This window comes from Puccinia triticina, chromosome 2A (genome assembly GCF_026914185.1).
Source record: "Puccinia triticina chromosome 2A, complete sequence".
NCBI classification, from domain to species: domain Eukaryota; kingdom Fungi; phylum Basidiomycota; class Pucciniomycetes; order Pucciniales; family Pucciniaceae; genus Puccinia; species Puccinia triticina.
In genome coordinates, this window is record NC_070559.1 from 5230592 (window position 1) to 5251067 (window position 20476).

At 44.2% G+C, this 20476-nt stretch overlaps 2 protein-coding genes across 2 annotated transcripts; one reads left to right on the forward strand and one right to left on the reverse strand.

Annotated features, from left to right (window-relative positions):
* Positions 1-693: 693 nt before the first annotated feature.
* On the reverse strand, positions 694-17644 carry PtA15_2A570 (uncharacterized protein; the record flags this gene model as incomplete). The annotated part of the gene is made up of 5 exons (XM_053166603.1): positions 694-903; positions 982-1234; positions 1314-1402; positions 1713-1769; positions 17621-17644. The coding sequence occupies 5 exons, from the start codon at positions 17642-17644 to the stop codon at positions 694-696; spliced, it is 633 nt and encodes a 210-aa protein (XP_053017808.1).
* A 705-nt stretch (positions 17645-18349) lies between these two features.
* Positions 18350-18880, forward strand: PtA15_2A571 (uncharacterized protein; the record flags this gene model as incomplete). The annotated part of the gene is made up of 1 exon (XM_053166604.1): positions 18350-18880. The coding sequence occupies one exon, from the start codon at positions 18350-18352 to the stop codon at positions 18878-18880; it is 531 nt and encodes a 176-aa protein (XP_053017809.1).
* Between the last annotated feature and the right edge of the window lie 1596 nt (positions 18881-20476).

The window sequence follows — 20476 nt, forward strand, 5'->3', positions numbered from 1 at the left end:
CGCCTGCATCACCACACAGTAATGTGGGACTTGCCATCCCTTCAATCAATAATATACAATTGTGCAACTGAATATAAATTGTTCCCTGCAATGGGGAAGCTAGCTGAATGTCTGCCCCATACTCTTTGGCTGATCTATAATGTCAGGGTTTGCCAGCTGAGTGGAAAGAAATGATAGTTAGCTAGAAAACTTGAGAAACAAACTGAATCAAACATCAGCAAGTAGGAGAGATGAAGGTTACCTTTTGCCAAGCGTGTCTCAATAGTTGATAGATCCGTTGGCTGCTTGAAAATGTTGAATTAGTCAGGAATGTTGAGAGCCACAGGATCTATGGGGGCGAGGAAAGGACCTGCAGAATGGTGCTTCTTGAGTTGCTTGGTGAGACTGGTGTCAAAGCAATGCTGATCCTTGGTGAACCTGGTGCCAAGGGTCCCCGGAACAAAGCCCACATGGTCTCTGTTGTTGATGGAGTTGGGTTAGTAACTGTGGTTGGAAGCGGCAGTACAGATGGATACAACTTGATTGCAGTTTGTGGTACATCGGATAGAGGCTTTGAGTGCGAGGAGTTCATTTGGGGATTGACAGATGACTCACTGTCTAGACGGGGTTTCTTGGGCGCACTTTGCCCATTAGGATCAGTTCTGGATCCGCTGATGTGATTGGGCAATCCGGGCAAGGGTCAAGCGAGCCGGTCTAGGCTTCCTCAGGACCTGTAGGTGGGATGACTGGAGGCAAGGGATTGGCTTTGTTGCTATTGCTAGTTGGGTCAGTTGGGAACAGTGAGGGAGGGTTGTCTGAAGGTTCGGGTAGTGGAAGGTTGGAGATCAACCGTGTATTCAAGGCTGCAGCGGCCCCTGCGACCACTTTGAGTTGCTTCAAGTTTAAACCTTCGAAGACCGCGGTCTACAATAAGGAATGCACGCATTGATAAAGTCAGGGGATTGGTCCCAAGCTTGAGTTGAGATGGTAATAATGACATACCACAATCCCTTTGGCTTTATCACCATCAGCTTCGGACATAGCCCATTCTAGCAGAAACTCAATCGCGGCCTCTCGTGTTCCTTTCCGAGTGCTAGTAGCAAAGCTTTTGTCAACTAATGGTGTGATGCAATCCAGCTGACATCTGGAGCCCGCTCGACCAGCCAGTCGGATGTAAATCAAAACCAGCAGGACACCTTTTTCTTGAGCGACGGCGTTAGAGTCTGTTACAGCTTTATGAGGCCACTGATGATCACTACTTGGAATGAATGAGACACTCAGAAACAATCAGCGCGGCATTCTCGCACGATATCAATGGGGCGAAACAGACGAACCAATTCAATTCAGTGAACACCTCATCATCCTCTGCCAGTTGGAATTGTATGATAAGAGTTTCATATCCGGCGAGACGTGCTTTCCAAAACTACAGAATTACTTTTGGGGAAGAATTTGGTTGTGCAAAGATAATCGTGGCTAGGGATCAGAGTTTTTCTGGGACAAGAGCGATGAATGAAACGGCGGGCCTTATGGTTGAGCTCCTCTCGGGCAGACAAATTTTGCCAATCCGATTCCTGCGGGGGCTCGGCAATTTGAAGAGGAGCAACAGGCGGTTTGGATTCTTGTCATTTTTGCGCTAAGACATCTTCGCCGTTGCAGGGAGGGGAGCAGGTTTGAAGGCCAATGGCCAGGAAGTGTCATGTCTTGACTACTGTTGGCTGGGCATCTAATCTGACAAGGGCCACGTGTATCGACGGTCGTTTCAAATTAAACAATGTGGCTTGTTTGAGAAGCTGGAGGGTTTTGGTTGGGGGGAGACTGGGTGGCATGGCGTTGGCGAGGATACGGTGGCCCTGGCGCCGGATGCGGCTAGAGTCTTTAAGAGCGTCACACAGATGGGCTGACTAGAATATTTAAAGGAGGGGCGCTGGTGTCGATTGTGTAGCGGGGCTCTACAGTAACTGGGGGACTGGTACGAGCAATGTGATAAAAGACGAGAAATGGCACTCTGGATTTCGAGAGGCAAAAAGGAACTGGGGCACAAAGCCCTACAAGAGAGAGCGCCTGATATAGGTGCCTCAAAAGAGAAACGGAAACAACAACAACCACCCCTGAATACAGGGGGACTACCGGCTACAGCCACACAGGGGTACTCCTGGCAGCTGTAGCGGGAAGGAGAAGATGGTGTGATAGCCTAACTCCGGGTCTAGCCCAATCTAGGCAAGGGAGGCGCAGGGGCCTCCCGCCTCTCTACTACGTGGCGGGTGGTAACCCGCCCGTACTATAGTAGCACGGCTACAATTGTCCCCCCAGGGGTTCCGGTTTTGTCCTGGCCTCTCCCTGCAGGCCCCCTACTTCGCTTGGATAGGCCCCTGCTTGATTTTAAAAAATGCTGGCCCTTTTTTGCTTGTTGCAATGTCACAAGCTGGAGGGTCTACCCATGGCACATAGTGTTTGGGGGTAATCTATTCAACAGTGGCCATCATGTGGCTACACGCCAAAACTTAGATTTTTTTTGCCATGTTTTTGTGAATTTAATAAACTTGGATGTCTAGGTTTTTTACTTTTCTACTAATCTAACGTTTTTTACACAGATAAAAAGTGTTTCCAATTCCCTAGTGGTGGTTACTTGGCTAATGATAAGTGAGCCACCAGGGGAGAATTTGACGCACTCTCCAGACAGTGCCTGACTGTAATTTTATGCTGTTCTGGGTCAGATGTCAGTCAGATGTGTATTAGGAAATGATTTATAAATTATTCAGAAGTCAATTGGAAGTCTATCATAATTTATGAGGAAGTATCACAGGACCTCATACAATGTTGTATAGAAATGTTTGATTCTTTAAGGATAACTCAATTACAACCTATAATGAAATGATATTTACTCAATGCCTAATTATCAATCATTGCTGGTGAATTTATGTTGATCAATTTCTCTATGTGCAAGGAGTTTCACACAACATAAATGTGACTAGCTGGGGCTTTAATGGCTTTCTGACCAGTTTTTACTTCTCATGGAGCTGTGAAAGTCCCCTCTGGTGATCTGTCACCCCAATGTACGCGCGTACACAAAGGTGACATTGTCAAAATGCAAAACAGCTCACATGCATGTGCATGGAGACATTGGAAAACAAAAAACCATAAAAACGACTCACAAGCTTATAGGTGTTAAGAAGCCAAGTTGTTTGGCTGAAATCTGGTACCACAAACCTCCAAGTTTGGCTTGAAACATACTTTCACCCTATTTTCATCCTTTTTTGACTCAATTATAGATGATACCTGCCTGTTTTTAGGGAAATATGAAAATTAAGGCGGGCCTTTCACATCATTCTTACCAGTGTGTATGTGTTGTTGATCTGAAAGAGGCCCAGCCTGCAATTTGTAACAACCTTTTATGAGTGCACATGAAGGAAAAATTAGCAAAGTGAAAACAATGAACACCTTCATGAGTATGTGAATAATATGAATTGAACCCCAAGAAATCATCCTGATCAACAACCAGGTCAAATTGAGTTATGATTTAATTGCGGTCATTGTGTCTTAGTGGTTTCAACTGTGTTCTGATTGAGTTCCAGTTGAGTTCTGCATGACTTCTGGATGATTTATGGATGAATCCAGGATCAGTTTCAGAACAGTTGTGGATGAGTTCAAGCATTGTTCATTATTTCTTACACTCTTTTCACCAAAAGCATCCAGCACAGTTCCGGAAAAAGGGTATGGTATGGCACTCTCTCAAGAGTGCGTCAAAATCACCCCTGGTGAGCAGTGATCTGAATTGCTTGGACAGGATTTGATGGGAAAAAATTGAAGAGGACCACCTTCACATTCCAAACACCATGAAAGTATATTAGCCTCATTACTGTGTGGTGGACAGACTGGTACACGCTGTGGAACTACTCTTGGGATGAATAGAGCTGGAGAGGGAATGGTGCTTTGATGGGCTGCCTCTCTGGGAACAAGAAAAAGATATAAGAGTGTGGCTATAGAGGATTCTTGAGGGTTACTTTTCTACTAATCTAATATTTTGTACACAGATAACAAGCTTGTCCAATCTGATTTATTGGCATAAGCAAGGCTAATGATAGGTGACCAGTGATCTGAATTACTTTGACAGGATCTGATGGGGAACAAATGAAGAGGAAAACAACCCAGTTTATATCCACAAGAAAGAGGAGCCATGAGGAAACAAGGATAACCTGAAGGGAAGCATAGAACATTCTACTTCTATAGGATGAAACAGCCATGTGGTCAGAGTAGTGGGTCAAGGAGTCACATGATGGTGTAATAGTGGGTGGGGATGATGCCATCTTCTGGGGGCTATGGTTCAATCTTCCTAGTTAGAGGAGGGGATATGTGAGACATAACAGGGGTAGAATATTCTATGATCTAAGATAGGAGTAGTTAGGCCTTTCAGGAAGTGTTTCAGGAAGAAGTCATCTAGGGATTGAAGATAGGAGGAGTTAGGTGTTTCAGGAAGCGTTTCAGGAAGCGTTTCAGGAAGTGTTTCAGGGAGAAATAATCTAGGTGGGGTTTGGGGCTATGTCTAGTATAATGTGTATCATGTTGGGTTTGGAGGGTGAAGGGTTTCAAGGTTGCTTATACATCTTTGAGCACATGGTTCTAAGGAAACACTAGAAGAAGGGGGTAACATGTGATCTGGGTAGATGTTTGAGACTAGGGAGAGGGTTTATCCAAGAGAGGGGGAGTGTGGGAAGAGGGAATACTATTATCCAGGGTATGACCATTGAGTGGGGATGTTGAGGACCTTGGGCTTTGCTGACAAGGGGGCCAGAGGTATGGGATTTAGTCTTGAGGTGTGACAGCCTTGTGATTGATGGTTGCTGGTTTTCTGGGTAGATCAGGATTGGCTTACCACAACGCGTGGGATCAAGTTTTGTTGCGCATGGCGCGCGTCGGCGGCCATCATTGGGTCCTGCAACTCAATCAATTATGATTAGGTTATCTGATTGGGTCACGTGACTCAATCAATTATGATTGGGTCCTGCGACTCAATCAATTATGATTGGGTCCCGCGACTCAATGAGAGTTATGGCAAAGGTCTCAGCCCTCAAGGCCTTCTCAAGTTCAACGGCGCAGCGCGGCGCATCCCCAAGGCGTTTCAGGATTTCTTTTCTTATTTTTCCTTCCCCCCCTTTGTCCCTGTGTTGGTTTATTTATTTTCTCAGGTTATTTTCTTTTCCATTATGTTCTATTATTTTTCTTTCACTCTGCGCGCTTTGGATAGGTTTTGGATGAGGAGGGTTGGTTGTTTGTTTTGTTTTTGTTTTGTTTTGTCCTGTTTCTGTTTCTTATCTTGTTTGTTGTAGCGCGCGCGTGCGCGCCAGGTTGTGATGAGATGTCTGCTAGATGTCACAAACTCCAAGGTTTGAGTTCTGTTGGAACTCAGGCTTTTATGGTTTTCAAAGTTGGAATTCATGCATGCATAAATGCGTAAATCATAAATTCATAAAAATTCTTTGGCTGGGAAAGCCAAAGATTACTTAAGCAGATTGGTGAGATCCCCTGCAAACAAAGTTTTATGAATTTATGATTTATGCATTTATACATGCATGAACTTCAACTTTGAAGACCATATTTGGAGAGGCATGGACCCACTCTGAACCATAAAATTCTCAGTTTCATCCATCCATAAAATTCTCAGTTTCATCCATCAAAATTCAAAGTTATAAGTCTTGGCAACTGTCTGCCTGAAGTCTCAGCTCAACAGTGGGTCAGCTACGCTAACATAGCTGTTAGCGTAGCGTAGCGCAGCGCAAATGCGCTATTTTTTAGCGTAGCGTTAGCGCAATTGCACGCATCTGCGCTAACGCTACGCGCAAAGGATGCAAAGCTATTTTAGCTTTTAGCGTAGCGTTAGCGTAGCGTTAGCGTAGCGTTAGCGTAGCGTTAGCGTAGCGTTAGCGTAGATGCGCGCAATTGCGCTAACGCTAAGCACGCAAGGCGCAAAAGAGCGCACGCTATGCTGCGCTAAAGCGTTTTTTGCGTCAAAAAAGTGCCTTTTTTCCGCTAAAAGCGCCTTAGCGCAACGTAGCGTAGCGTAGCGCTAACACTAAACAAAAATTGGTATGCTGTTAGCGCCGCTGAAAATTAGCGAAGCATAGCGGCGCTAACAGCGCGCTAACGCTATTCAAAAAAGGTTGGCGCTTTTTGCCGCTACGCTAAAATTTAGGGCTAAAATGGCGTAGTTTAGCGTAGCGGCCCACTGTTGCTCAGCTCCTTAAAGTTCAATTTCCCCGCAACACCGATCTCCTCCAACTCTCTGGTTTAGATCACAACCCCGCCGGCAGTATCCCCGGCTTCGTTCTCAACACAAAAATCGCCAACACGCAACTCCAGCTGTCAGAAAATCACCCCCCCCCCCCCCCCACTCTTACATGACTCACTGCGCTCATTCACGGCCAATCACCCCGGATGGCATACACACCTCAAACTTTCTTTTTCTCATTCCCCTCCATGTGAGCCCCCTCCTTTGGGGTCTCACAAAGATGTCACATAGCTATCACTAGATTAGATAATCCGCCTGATACTCAGTCTACACTCTCTTCCACGCTCTAGCCAGTAGAGATCTTGCCCTTCACATCTCTCCCGGCTAGGTAAGCTTTCCCCTTTTCCTTCTTCTCTCTCCTTTCTCTTTTGATTCCCTGAGTTGTATATACTGAGAGATCTTGCCCTTCACATCTCTCCTGGCTAGATTGTCTCCTTCATCTGAAATATATAGCCCCGTGAACTAGAATCTCATCTCAAGGTTCCCCCTCTGTGCCCCACTTGATGGACAGTGAAGGACTCCCAACTGGAGTCCTTACACTCCACCAACTGCCTACCGCCTGGCATGGTAGGAGTTCCTCAACGGAGGTGGGATTTTGCGCTTGCCCCGCCGCCTAGAGAGTCCAAGAAACCAGCATTTGGGGTACGGCTCACAGCAGTGGCATGTAATGCTTTTGACAATGATGAAGTACCAAACCAGAGGGAAAACTACGGGAGGAACTTACTTTTACATCTCCCAATCTCCGCGGCATACCATAATCCTCCTCAAACGCCGGGGAATAAGACAACCCTCCAGCCTACGGCGCGTCTTGAGGACCGGAATTACCGGGGTTGTCACGCGCGCGGATCATCCTGAAACAAATCCATCTTGACGTTGTGGTGCTCCATTGGTGTGACAATGCCAAAAGCACATTGCAGAGGTATTGGGACATCATAGATACAGCTATCATTCATTATAAGAGGAGGAATTTATATAGAATACAAGCAGAGTATTTTTACATGGGAGGGATGGAGTCATTACAGACGGATGGATGATGGATGGTGTTATCACGGATGGAACAGCAGACTAGGATTATGGAGGATGGACGGCGTGATTGAGGATGGAAGGGAGGACAATGACTAGGTAGGATGGCAGGGAGGTGGAGGGATGTTATCAATAGAAGAGGTGGAAGGTATTGGGAGCACATGTCTCAACCAGGAATGGAAGGGAGGATGGTGTGGTGTATCAAGTAAAGCAGTTTTATAAGGGTATATTACTTGTATAAGGGTATATTATCTTTATAAGGGCGGTATATTACTTTATAAGGGTCTAGGATTCAGTATGATGGGATATGGATGGAAGTATTAATTAGGTGAGGAGGAAGAAGGAATGAAGGAGCAAGGTGGGAGGAGAGGCTTTGACCCCCAATATTCTGGATGTAAAAAGGCAACAGCTGGACATGCAGGCATATGGTAGGTTACGGAAGGTTGTTTGGGTCACCTAGCAACACATGATATCATGCAGTGCAGCATATGCAGGCAGATAAGGGGTTCAAGGAGTTTTCCTGCAGAATCAATTACATCATTGTTTGGCAGGCAGTGCAACACATGCATATATTGCTGTGCAACTGATATCCCCACCTGCAGAATCCATTACCTCATTGTTTGGCAGGCAGTGCAACACATGCATATCTTGCTGTGCAACTGATATCCCCTGCAGAAAATAGCCCTCACAAGGAGTTCCCCTGGGGCTAAATTCCCTCACCCTTCAAGATATAAGGAGGCTTCTTTCCCCCCCTCATCAGATCTTTTCCCCATCAGCCTACAGAGGTTTGGTCACAGTGGTTAGTTTAGTTACAGTGGTAGTTTAGTGGTAGTTTAGTGGTAGTGGTACTGGTAGTAGTAGTGTAAAGTTTGAGTCAGTAGTAGTAGTAGTAGTCAGGAGCTCTGGTAGTAATTAAAGTGCCTTATCAAGAGATTGTTAAGGAAGAGATTATTACCAACTTCATCAACAACAATTATAACAACTAGTAGTAGTCGTGTAGTAGCAACCAGGAGCTCTAGTATTGATTAAAGTGCCTTATCAAGAGATTGTTTAAGGAAGAGATCATTACCAACCTTCTCATCAACAACCCAACGTCAACAACAATTGTATATTACATAATTAATCCCACTGGATTATATTATTCCCCATCATCAGAAGATGTAACAGATCTGCAAGATTAGCAATTTGAGGTATCTAGATCTGAGAGAGATTACTATACAAAAGTAAGATCCATCTTGGAATCAGCCACATCTTTATAAATATTGATTACAAGACTCTTAGTTATTTGTGTAGTACCATTAGAGGGGCAGGTCTTTCAAACCATTTGTAATTTGTAATAGCCTTTCAACCTATTAGCAATTTATTTCCCCCTCAGATGATATTTCACCAAATTATATTTAGTGTCCCACAAGAGTCCCTACAACGTGAAACAAGAGTAGTTTATTCTCTTCTTGGAGACAGGATTGAAACGCTAGTTTATTCTCTTCTCAGAGATGGGATTGAGATGCTAGTTTATTCTCTTCTCAGAGACGTGCCAGATGGGATGAAAGGCCACCTGGAATGAGGAAAGGGATTGGAATGTGGGGGCGGCTCACAAGTGTGGCTGAAGCAGAGTTTTTGACTGCAAAGGCGGCATCCAGCCGGGAGGTGCAATCATGGGAGGAACTTACTTGTACACTCCTATGCCTCCGCGGACCACCTTTAACCTCCTTTCCCGCCTGCCCGCTGTGGTGGCCCCTCTTGTGGCCAGCTATTCAGGATCATCGCCATCGCCAGGATCATCAAGAATCTGTGCTCAAGATCTTATCATCAAGGCATCAAGATGTTGAGGTTCACAGGTTGTATGCTTTCACACATTCTTTCTTTCTGTGACATCCATGTTGTAGTGTAGTTCTGGAGCAGCGGGCGCGGAAGATCTTTTCCTCATCCTTCCTCGCCCATCCTCATCTCAACACCGCATCGTGTCTCGCTGCTCCAGGTTAGTTTCTCTTTCCTTTTCCTTTCTTCTCTTCCTTGTTCTTTCTTCTCTCTTCCTTCTTTTCTCTGAGTGTGCAATGAATGACTATCCTTCCTCTCCCATCCTCATCTTGACACCGCATCGTGTCTCGCTGCTCCAGTCATCCACTGCAACACAAGAACCCAAAACCTCAAGATCCCCTCTCATCCCTTCTCATCATCTTTCCACCTTCAACTGGCTCCCCCTCTCTCCTTTTCCTTCTGTCCATTTTCACATCTCCTTTCCTTCTCAGCTCCCCATCCCTGTTCAGTTTTCTTGGTCCTAACACAGCGCCTGCTGTGGGTTTATTTCCTTGTTTATTTCTGGTTTCTCCCCTTTCTGTTTGGTTTGCCTGTCTTTGAGTGTTTTCTGGCTTTTTCTTCCTTGCTTCCTTTTCTGTCTTCTCTCCGCCTCTTTTCTTTCTGTTTCATTACACTGTGTCTTCCTTTATTTTTCCTTGTGTTGTTTCCTTTCTTCTGTTTCTCTTGTTTGTTGTGAGTGTGCGCGCGCGTAGCGCGCGGAGGATGTGATGAAATCTATGTGACATGTGGCTCTCCCGGAGTCCAAGTGCGCCAAACTTAGATGATGGGGGAGGCATGGCATTCTGATCCCCAGAATACGGTCCATCCTGAGTTTCTAGATCAATCATCAGAGTTCAAACCTTTGAGCTCAGCTCGCCAATCACCCCTTCATCCAAAGCTTCAGATCTGTTTTCCCTTTTTCCTCAAGATCACATTCCCAACTTCCTCAAAACAAACAACCGCCGCCGAGGATCCAAACCCCCCGGCAAACATCTCAAAACCACCACACCCACGAGCTATCCCAATTCCTTTCAGCGCTCTTCTCTACGGACCATCACCCCAAGGGCAGCCTAAACAGCAGCCATCCCCTCACACGACTGCCACCGCTCGTACGGACAGGAGTCCCTCACCGCTTGATTTGACGGACCGCCGCAAGGGCAGCTTCCCAGCACCATCCCCTCAAAGCGCTGCCTACGGTCTGAAACCGTAGGAGCTCCATAACAAAAGAGTCATCATACACCTGCGCGCACAACAATAAGAAAACTACACACCAAGAGAACCAAGACAACCAAAAAAAACAAAAACAGAAAACCAAACTAGAACCCTCCACATGACCTCCCATCCAACACGCGCAGAAAAGAAATTGAAGAACCAAACAACAACAGAAAAGAAAGCCCAAGGGAAAAAAACCATGGTGGCGTGCCGTTGCGCGCAAAGAGGATCCTGAAACGTCTTGACTCTTGCGCCTGTGCTGCACTGATTGGTCTTGATGTTGCGCGCATAAGGATATTGGGTCTTGAGGATTGCTCTTGATGCTGCGCCAGAAACTGAAGCTTGAGGTTTCTGGCGCTTGGAGCTTGACGGAAAAACCTGTGCAACCGCGGCGCCACAAGTATGATCACCACAGCGGATATACCCAAAAAAACATGAAAAACCAGCACCCGCAACGGGTACCCGTATGGCATCTCTACTTTCCAAAAGGCCTTCAGCTCAATTGAGCATAAGTTAAACATAAATTGATCATGAATTCAGCATACGTGGAGGCTCAAGCTCTAGGATATATCTAACAGGGTTCTTGAAAAGTATTGTGCAATGGCACTTTCATGCAAGTGCCAAGCAAACTCCCCTGGTGATCTAGACTCAGAGGATTGGAATTTTTAGGTAGCAGGATTGGAATACAGAGAAACCAAGTAAAAAAATAGAACTATCCACATGTACAAATCTCAGAAAAAGATTAAGTATCACCAAGTGATACCCGTTTGACAGTACCGGCATGGGTGTTGACATTTGGTGGAAAAACTACCAGGTACCTGTGGGCAACACCTGCCACCTAGGTGGATAAATGTGTCACAGCACCCCTCTAAATGACCGGTTGGTGCCAGTCATGGAGAGGATTCATCCCTCTTGATGATGGGTGCAGCCCAGTCATGGAGAGGATTCATCCCTCTTGATGATGGGTGCAGACCAGTCATCAAGAGGACTCAACCCTCTTGATGAATGTTCTGTCCCATCATCAAAAGGTTAGGGTACCCTGCACTCCGGTCATTGAGGGTATTGAGTCCTCTTGATGACCAGTCTGCGCTGTGGTGCTCCATCCCAAGCCACATGTAGTATTTTAGTGTCTTCTTTTACATATCTTCATCATTACATTACCCATTACCCCATAAACCTTCACAAATAATTCATTGTTATTGCATATTCAGATTTTAAGCCTCATTTCACCTAGAGTCAGTCACACATAGTACCCCTTTATCTTCAATGGCTCAATAGTTATAAAGGATATAAGATTTACAGAAAACCTACAGTCTTTGTTAGTGACAATACTCATTTCATTGGTAACTTAGTTAAATCATTGTATTACATTCCTTTTACAGATATTTTCTCACATATTAAACCTTTTACATACATTGCTCATTATGGACTATGCCTATTGTACACATTACATCATTGGGTCTGTGCTTATCTCTTTCAGTAGTGCTCATTATTACAAGTTGTTACTATGTTCACATCACCTTCCCCATTTTGTACAGTCTTTCTTCCCATAGCCAGAATCCTTCCCCATTTGTACAGACTTTCTTCCCATAGCCAGAATTCCTCCAGAGAAGATCAGTGAAGATTTTACAGAAATTATAGCAGAAATTCCTCATCACCCATTGCTTATTGAAATCATTGCTATTGCTCCTGAACCCATTGCTCTTGAAAATTGCCCATTGCCCCCTCTGAAATCACCATTGCTATTGAATCATTGCCATTACTTCCCCTCCTCAATTATTGCACCAACCCTCTCATCCTCAGCAGCCAAACAGTAGTTAAGCTCATAGTACTAGTTCCTAAGATCAAGTAGAAATCAGCCACACCTTTTTCTTCTTTTCTTAGTGTTACTCTCATCCCCTCAGCATTAGTCAGGAAGGCAGCCTCATCAGCATGTTTGCATAGCTTAAATTAGTACTAGTGTTGCTATCCATATCCCTTCCAAGCTCTATTCCCCCTTTTGAGTAGTTCCACAGCTCCTGTCATTGAGAGGGTTGTTTCCTCCCAATGAACAGCACCAACTGGTTGTTGAGAGGATCAAGTCCTTGTGATTTCCTGGTTGTAACAGTCAGCAAGAAGATTAGTCCTCCCAATGACTGGTCTGTACCGGTCATCAAGAGGCTTGAGTCCTCTCAATGACTGTTACAAATTGGTCATTGGAAAAAAGAAATGTTACCTGCCGGCGGGTGCCGGGTGAAGTTGCGGTTGTCCAGAATTGCTGAAAGACACAGGCAGTACCTGCACCCGCCATGGATACCCAGGTTCACTTGGCAATCCTTAAAACAGATACCATAAAGTAAAACACCCATCACAGGATATGAGACAGAGATGCAGAAAAGAAACAAGAAATTAATCACCACAACACTTGAGTCTTGCAGGAAGTTTATCTTGAGCTTTGATTGTGAATGATTCAGGATTCCTTTGGCCACCCTTTGGGATGATTTGGGAATTTGTGAGCCTGAGTCTCTATAGTGACAGCAGGACACAAGAAAGAAGAGGCACCAGGGGAGGATTTGTTGCACTCTCTAGAGGGTGCCAGACCGTAATTTCTTTCTGTAATTCTGCCAGATGTGAACCATTTCCCCTGTGTAACTCAATTGTGGGCCAGCTGTATGTTGATACTGAACTCGTACTGATTTGTTCCATACCCAATCTTGGGTGTTCCGGTGAGTCAAGCTCAACTAATGGATGTCTCTAATAAATTGCTGATATAAGCAGGGACCCTCCGCTGGCCAGTGTGTACTGTACATCAAGTGGAGACACCCTCAACTTGAGTACCAGTATGACCATGCATTGAGTGGGGACAAACTCCACGCAATGGTGGTTTGGAAGGTCATCAAGTCAAGACATAATCCAATTGATCACTCTATGTACTGGCATTGGATTGGAGGCACTTGATGATGATGTATACTGGCAATTGAGTGGAGACATCCTCTGCTCAATGACCAGTTTTTAAGGCCATCATGTGAAGCGTTTCTCCTCTCAATTTCCAATTTGTACTGGCCATCAAGTGGAGACACAGTCCACTTGATTAAAGGGCACCGGGCTGTGAAAATCCCAGCTCAATGACCAGCAAATAATGTTCATTGAGTGGAGCCTTTCTCAGCCTGGTGAACCAGCATGCACCACACATCGCGCTGGGAGAGTCCCAGCTCAACAGCCAGCATGTACTGTCCATTCAGCTGGGCTTTTCTGAGCTCGGTGGACAGTATGGACTGCCTACTGAGCTCGTAATTTCCCAGATCAATGACCAACATGTGCTGGTCATCGCGCAAGGACTTCCCTGGCTTGATGACCAGTATGTACTGGTCATTGCGTTTGAGCTCAGAGACCCAGGGGACTGATGACCAGTGCATGTTGGTCATCAAGCGCGGGATCTGCCAACTCGATGACCAGTTCGTGCTTGTCATCGAGTCGGCAAAGCCCTAGTCCAATGACCAGCACATGCTGGTCATTGATCTGGGCCTATCCAAGCTTGGTAGGCATTTTATACTGCTAAAAAAGCTCGGATAGGCCCAGCTCGATGGCCATCATGTACTGGGCGTCGAGCCGGGACTTCCCTAGCGCGATGAACAGCACACACTGTTCATCGAGTCCCAGTACATGTGCAAGCGACTTGCCAATGTCCACCGCAACGTTCGGCCGAACGTGAGGGTGGACATTACATAAGCAAATATCACTCCCCGGGGGACACAGGGGGATAGGAAACCAATCCAAGTTTCCCCGCGCGGCCATATTTCACTTGTGCCCACCTTCAACCCCAGACACAAGTTTCTTTAACGCTTTTCCTCACATGTGTGTGCCACTCCTGCTGTTCCAAGGCCAAACATTTTGAGTAGTCTGGATACAGTAGGTCTGCAGTACCAAAGGCTTATATAAAATCATGTGCTACTTCAGTGACCTGTGATAAGAGTAATCAACACCACATTGTTTCACCATGCACATGGAAACAAAGGTACCCGTGGTTAAGTAATACTACTTAAAGGAGAAAATTCATGGTAAATATGTATTGAGAAATACGTGAAGAAAATCAATCTAAAAGAAAAAGGTGTACATAACCCAAGCTTAGATGTGCCTGAGAATTTAAGAATTGACTGTTCACCTTGTAGCTCTTAGACAAGCTATTGAATTCTTTCTCCATCTGGTTGCAGAAACAAGAGGATATTGATGCACCAGTTACTATCCATGGATCTAATCCTTTGCCTTGGCAATTTGTCTTTGTGCCTCTAGAACCTGCATTCTTCAGTAAGTTGTAGGTAAAGGTATGAAAATTGTAAAATGAGTAGTCCTGTAATACACAAGGTGTATATTTCCAAATGATAATGTTGGATTTCTGTCTTTCCACTCATCCCTAAAACCCCTTCTTCACTTTCTCCTCACACCATCTCCGCTCACTTTATCCTCCTCTACGGGCTTGTTTTCAGATCAAAGATATTCTACACTTATGAGTCCACATATTATGGTCTGTTTGTATTTAGTGGTCATGTTTGCTCGCCGTACTAGCCTTGTTGACTTTGCTCCTTGCCTAGATTAGTTTGTCAAACTTTCCCAAATCCTTCTTATCCTCTTGTGTGCGCACTCTCTGCTGGGGATATTGATGTACCTTTTGACATGTTACAATGAGTCGAGAAGTTTCTTATTCATTATCATTTTTTATTCATTTTATTCTCACCCACAAGTTGATTCCATGTACATAGTCTATATAACCATAGCCTAGTCCAGAGTAATCAACTCATTGGTTCTCTCCTTCTTTTTCTGCTCCACCTCTGAGCTGCATCCGGTGATTCATCCATCATCACCGCCCCTTTTTCTTGAGCACCCTCAGGAGCTCTTCTCTTTCTCCTCACCGGTGAAAAGTCGAAATCCCAACAGATAAGCTATTCCCACTTCAGAATTTAAAATTCTTCAATTTTCCATAACTTAGTAAAAGATGTAGGGAAAACTGAATCCAGTATATTCACATTTCATATTGCTGGGAGTCAAATTGCATGTTAAACAGGTTTTTGGTTCCTAGCTTTGACACTGTTTGATACTTGAAGAATAAAAATTTTATGTCAAAACAGTTTCCTCCCCAATTAATATCATGACACAAATATTTCACTCACTAGGATTCATCCAGCAGTTGGCCAATCCTCTGAAGTTCTTATACTTAGTATTTTTCATAATGTGGTGTTCTTTGTTTTTTGAATTAAAACAATTCAACAATGCAAAATATTTCCTGTCACTTGGTTAAAGATATATTTCAGAATAAGGATAGGTTTCTTGGAAACACTTTTGTGCATTGACACTTGTTTCCAAAATTGTGATCATGATGAACCAAACACAAAAATTCAACAGAGAGATGTTGATGTGTTGACATTGGGTGACAGATCATTTCACAACAAATTTGCCTACAGTTACCCCTGTAGTTGGGCAGAAATTTTAACAAAGTTACTGCTGACATTGAACTCACATCATACCATTTTACAGACAAAATTACGGTCTGGCACTCTCTAGAGAGTGCAACACATTCCCCCCTGGTGAGGGGAATATTTGGATTTCTTCGGATAAAGAAAATACAAATGAGAGAGAGAGAGAGAAAGAGAGAGAGAAACTGAGCAGATTCAAGATAAGCATATATTCAAGGTTATTCTGGTGGGAATGCACGTCCACTGGCAATGCTACCTCTTCAGAAGAGTGCTGCCAAGCTGTGCTAGAGAGTGCTACAGCCTCCTCTCACCAAAGAAAGGTGGAGGGATCCTGGATTAGACAAGTTTAATCCAGCCACAATTTGTTAGCTTCCTTCTGGATAGTCAAGGTTCTTTAAAGGGAAACCTATGTGGTTTGTTTCTTGCAAAAACCACAGGAAAAGAATGATGTTAAGCAGGGACAGCCCTGTGATCAATGATAAGGCAAAGGCCAGCAAAGAGGAGCAGATCAAGCAAGACACAGAGTTGTACCTCTGAGATAAACAAGGTTCAGTGAAAGAGGTTACTTACTGTCAATATCCTAGGCGCCTGTGACGGTAGGTATACTGGGAGTGTTGTAAACTCTTTGGTGGTGATCCTGGGGTTATCTGGGGTGTGGTTCTGGTGTGCTGAAGTCTGTAGATCCACCTCAGGCAAGGGGAATCCTGACTAAAAAAATTTTCACAGTTTGCTTATGTAATTTACATATGTACATGTGGTTTGGCGCGCCTGGTAGCGCTGACACGTCACAACTGCGCATGCGTGCTACAACTCAATAACTCAGGGAAGGAGTAGAGTTACAAAGAATTGGTGAGTTGTAACTAAGTTTAAAATTGCATGAGGAAACAGAATATGAATTCAAAACAAGGTTATCTCTTAAGATGAAAAAGATATGAAGTAATTCATATGTAAAGAGTAGAAAAAGGCAGACTTTAGGTCAGCTGAGTTGACTCTAAGGCTGACAGAATTGATGTTTCTGAGCAAGATGAGGAAAGATGAGGTGGACTCAGAGGGGCTGGACTAATAAGGGAAGACTGTCAAGAGGGGCTACATAGAAAACAGGAGTGAAGCCCCTCCTGAGATTCAGAAAAACTGCCGCCAGTTTTACATAGTTGTAGTACTGTATCACAGTTAAATGAAACTTTTGTGGTGACATTTATTTTGCATGTTTTGCCAACATCTATTACACAATTTCTTTGGTTCTGAACTTGGTCTCATGTTTTGCCGCTGTCTTTGCCTCAGCCCAATCTTGTCACAACAAGCTGTCTTGGGTTACTGGCCCTGGCTCAGACAAAAACCATCAAAGAAAGATTTATGCCACTTGCTGTGCCTCTTTTTTCTTCTGGGCAAGTGTTACAGAGAGGTAAGATTTTAAATCACTCTTCAACACAGCTTTCTGCCCACTTCCAGGGCCCAAATTAGTTCCTCATTATAATTCTTCACCCTGATTTGCCAACCAGGGTGTCTATCCCTTCAACAGCCATGCTACTCATGAGAATTTTAGCGGCCCTTCAGGGCTTGAATTACTATAGTGTTTTGTCAAATAAAACTATAAGCACTACGTTTCTGGCAAGAAGAGCCTACATTGAAGATACCATTGACCTTGAAAATTTTCACAATGTCCCAAATGAAAAAAACAAGTTTGAAAGTATGTGATTTTGCGGTGATCTTACTTCTCAATGGCAGAAGTTTGATGGTTATATCTGAACACTGAATTCTAATTTCTCATTTTTACAAATCTTCAGTTTTTGAAATAGGTGATGAGGCAGCATGTATGTACTTCAATTTATCCATTTTGCCTTACTTCCAACTCCCATATTCCAGATGAGCACTTTTTTACCTTTTGAATGCTGATGGGATTCATGTTTTGAAGCTTCTTCAAAAACTGCTCATCCTGATGAATATGGCAAGTGACTACATATGTGATTGGTTTAATCAGCTTTATCACCAAGATCTGACTTGTCATGCACTCCCCCACTCACCAAACACATCAAACCAGCTGAATTCAAGGACTCATTGAATAATCTCAATTGTCAGTGGTTTCAACATACATTTTAATTTACTGATAACAAAAAAAACAATGTAAAAATTCTGATGTCATGACTTGAAACGACCTTTGACAAAAAACTTCTTTTAAAATCACAAAGTTCAACCCAAAGAGGCCACTTTTTTCCAGAAATACTGTGCCCTCCAGAATTCTTTTGACAATGATGAAAGAAAATTATTGGGTAGGGTTATGGAAAAAAATTTACCCATGAATGTAGATTCAGCCCAATATTCTCAAAACATCTTTAATGCATTGCTTGCAATTCTAAGTGATTCCAAGAAGGAAATGCTTTGGAAATTTATTGGGAATCATCAGGAGACTCTTCATTTCTTGCCATCTAAACCAGTTATACTGCCATCTGAATGTGAATTATCATATGTGCTTAGAAAGTTGCGCAGTGAGTATATCTTCAATTTCATACATACATATATACAGAGTATTAATCTGCTGAATATTGATGCATCTGAATTCTGCAACAAAAAAACAGATTTGACTCAAAAAGATTATTACATAATAAGAAAGATGAAATCCAATCTAATAGACTCACTGAAAGCTTTCCTGCAAGAATTGACAGATTCAGAGTTCAAGATGCTCCATGACCTGGCCACAAGAGGCAAGAGTTTGCGAAAAAACTACACGCCAGATGGGATCAAAGAGTTTGTGAATGAGATCACTGGATTCCTGGCAATTTTGAATGATTCCAAAAAGCAGAAGTTTTGGAAAATAGGGAAGAAAGCCGAGGGACATTTGATATCATTTCAGGAGAAGTATAAGGGACTTTATCTGAGCCCCCACCTGGATACGCTGGATGAGGCTGGGAGAAAAGCTTTTGAGAAGGTGATGGATGAGATCTTCCCCCAATCATCCAACAAGCTCCAATTTTCTGGTGAGCAGTTCCATAGAAACATGTTTGTCTTCCTCTCTGGTTCCAGCCAGGAGCAGGAGGCAATAGTCTGGAAAGGCCTGGAGCTCTATGTGAAGACTCAAGAATATAAGGTGTTCAAGCTCAAGATCACTGGTCAGATTGTGAAGTTTATAATCAATTTGATCTGAAGGGGTCAACCAAAACAGGTTCTTCAGTAACAGATTTATGTTTGACACCAGCCAACCACCCTGTGTTTTTTCCTCCCTTTAAATTCTTTCAATCTATACTTCACCACATGATTTCCATCACATTGTGATTTGTAGAATGCTTGGACTGATGGTCCTGTTTCTGTGCACAAATCATGGAATTCTGTAATCAATGGTGGGCTGCTACGCAAAACTATCTGCAGCGTGTGCTATCCGCTAGTTTAGTGTTGTGTAGTTCCTGACGCAGTGCGTTTAGCTGTAGCACCTGCTATGGGTCACTATTCTACACTAACGGGCGCTGTGGTGATTAATTCTGGAACATGTGTCAAATTGTCCACGGAGCACGGGCAGAGCGGAGCGCACAACTGAAGGCGGCGTGCAGAGCTCGACGGCGGAACTGGACTCAAACTGAGCAGGCTAGCAGAGGTGGTGATTGGGGGAATCTGTGGCAGCCAGAAGGGCGGCGTGTGGGATCCTGACATCATAGGCTAGACAGGGGTGTGGAAGCTAGGGAGAGGAGTTTGACGGCGTTTGAAGGCAAGCAGCGGAGACGACAGGAGTTAGTGTGAGAGTGGAGCTTGGCGGATGACCTGTGTGTGTGTATAGTGCTTAGCAGATTACAAGTGTGCGTGTGTGAACAGAGTTAGCGGATGGCGTGCGTGGGAGGCAGGCGGAGGATGTCTTTTAGTTCTCTTCCTTTTCTCTATAAAACCATGATGGAGGAGGGAGGATTCTGCTGGATACTCCCCACAGACTCTCTTTTTTACGGTTTTCAGTATGCTTTACTTGGCAGATTGTTAATTGTGCTTCTTTTACTTTTTGTATGTTGCGGAAGCAGAGTTTTACGCTGCGGACTTGCTTTGTGTGTTACGATTGTGATTTGTGGAGTTTTTGTGCTTGCTTTACGGCTGTCTTCTTGTGGTTTTGCGGAGTGATCTTCTTTATTATGTGGCGGAGCTGTATGTTATGTTTTACGTCTGCAGAGTTTTATTATTTTCTGTGCATTACTTTATTTATCCCACTCAGAGCCCTATGTACAATGCGGCAGAGCTGCAGAGCGGAGTTTCTCCAGATCACCCGACTTTACCCGGGAATCATCTTGGAGCGGCGGGGTCCTGCCAGTTGTACGCAGGGACCACATGGAATTGGATTGAATGGGGTTTATATAGGGTACGCACCATGAGACATGGCATTTATGTATGAATTCCTGCTGATACTCAGTTAAGCACAACCCTGCTTGTCTTTTCCCGGGGTGATTTGGCGCCCCATGCAAGTATGAATCAGCCAATTGAGAAAGCCATGTAAGACCCAAATCTTGGGTTTTAAGCCAGCTCTGTCGGGGGTTTCCATCCAGCAAATGTGATTGTCAGTCCTTGATTGGGTTTGGGTTTGTGAGCTGTGTGTTAATATAGTTTGCTCAGCTTCTCTGGCTTGATCTTTACTAGTGATTTTCATCTTTTGGGGCTTGAGTGTCCCAGCCAGGCTGCTTGATGATGTCAGGGTGGGTTAGTCTGGGCGGTGGGGCTGCTGTCTGGGTGTCGGTATGGCTGCTTCGGTGTTTCTGGGGAGAGAGCACTG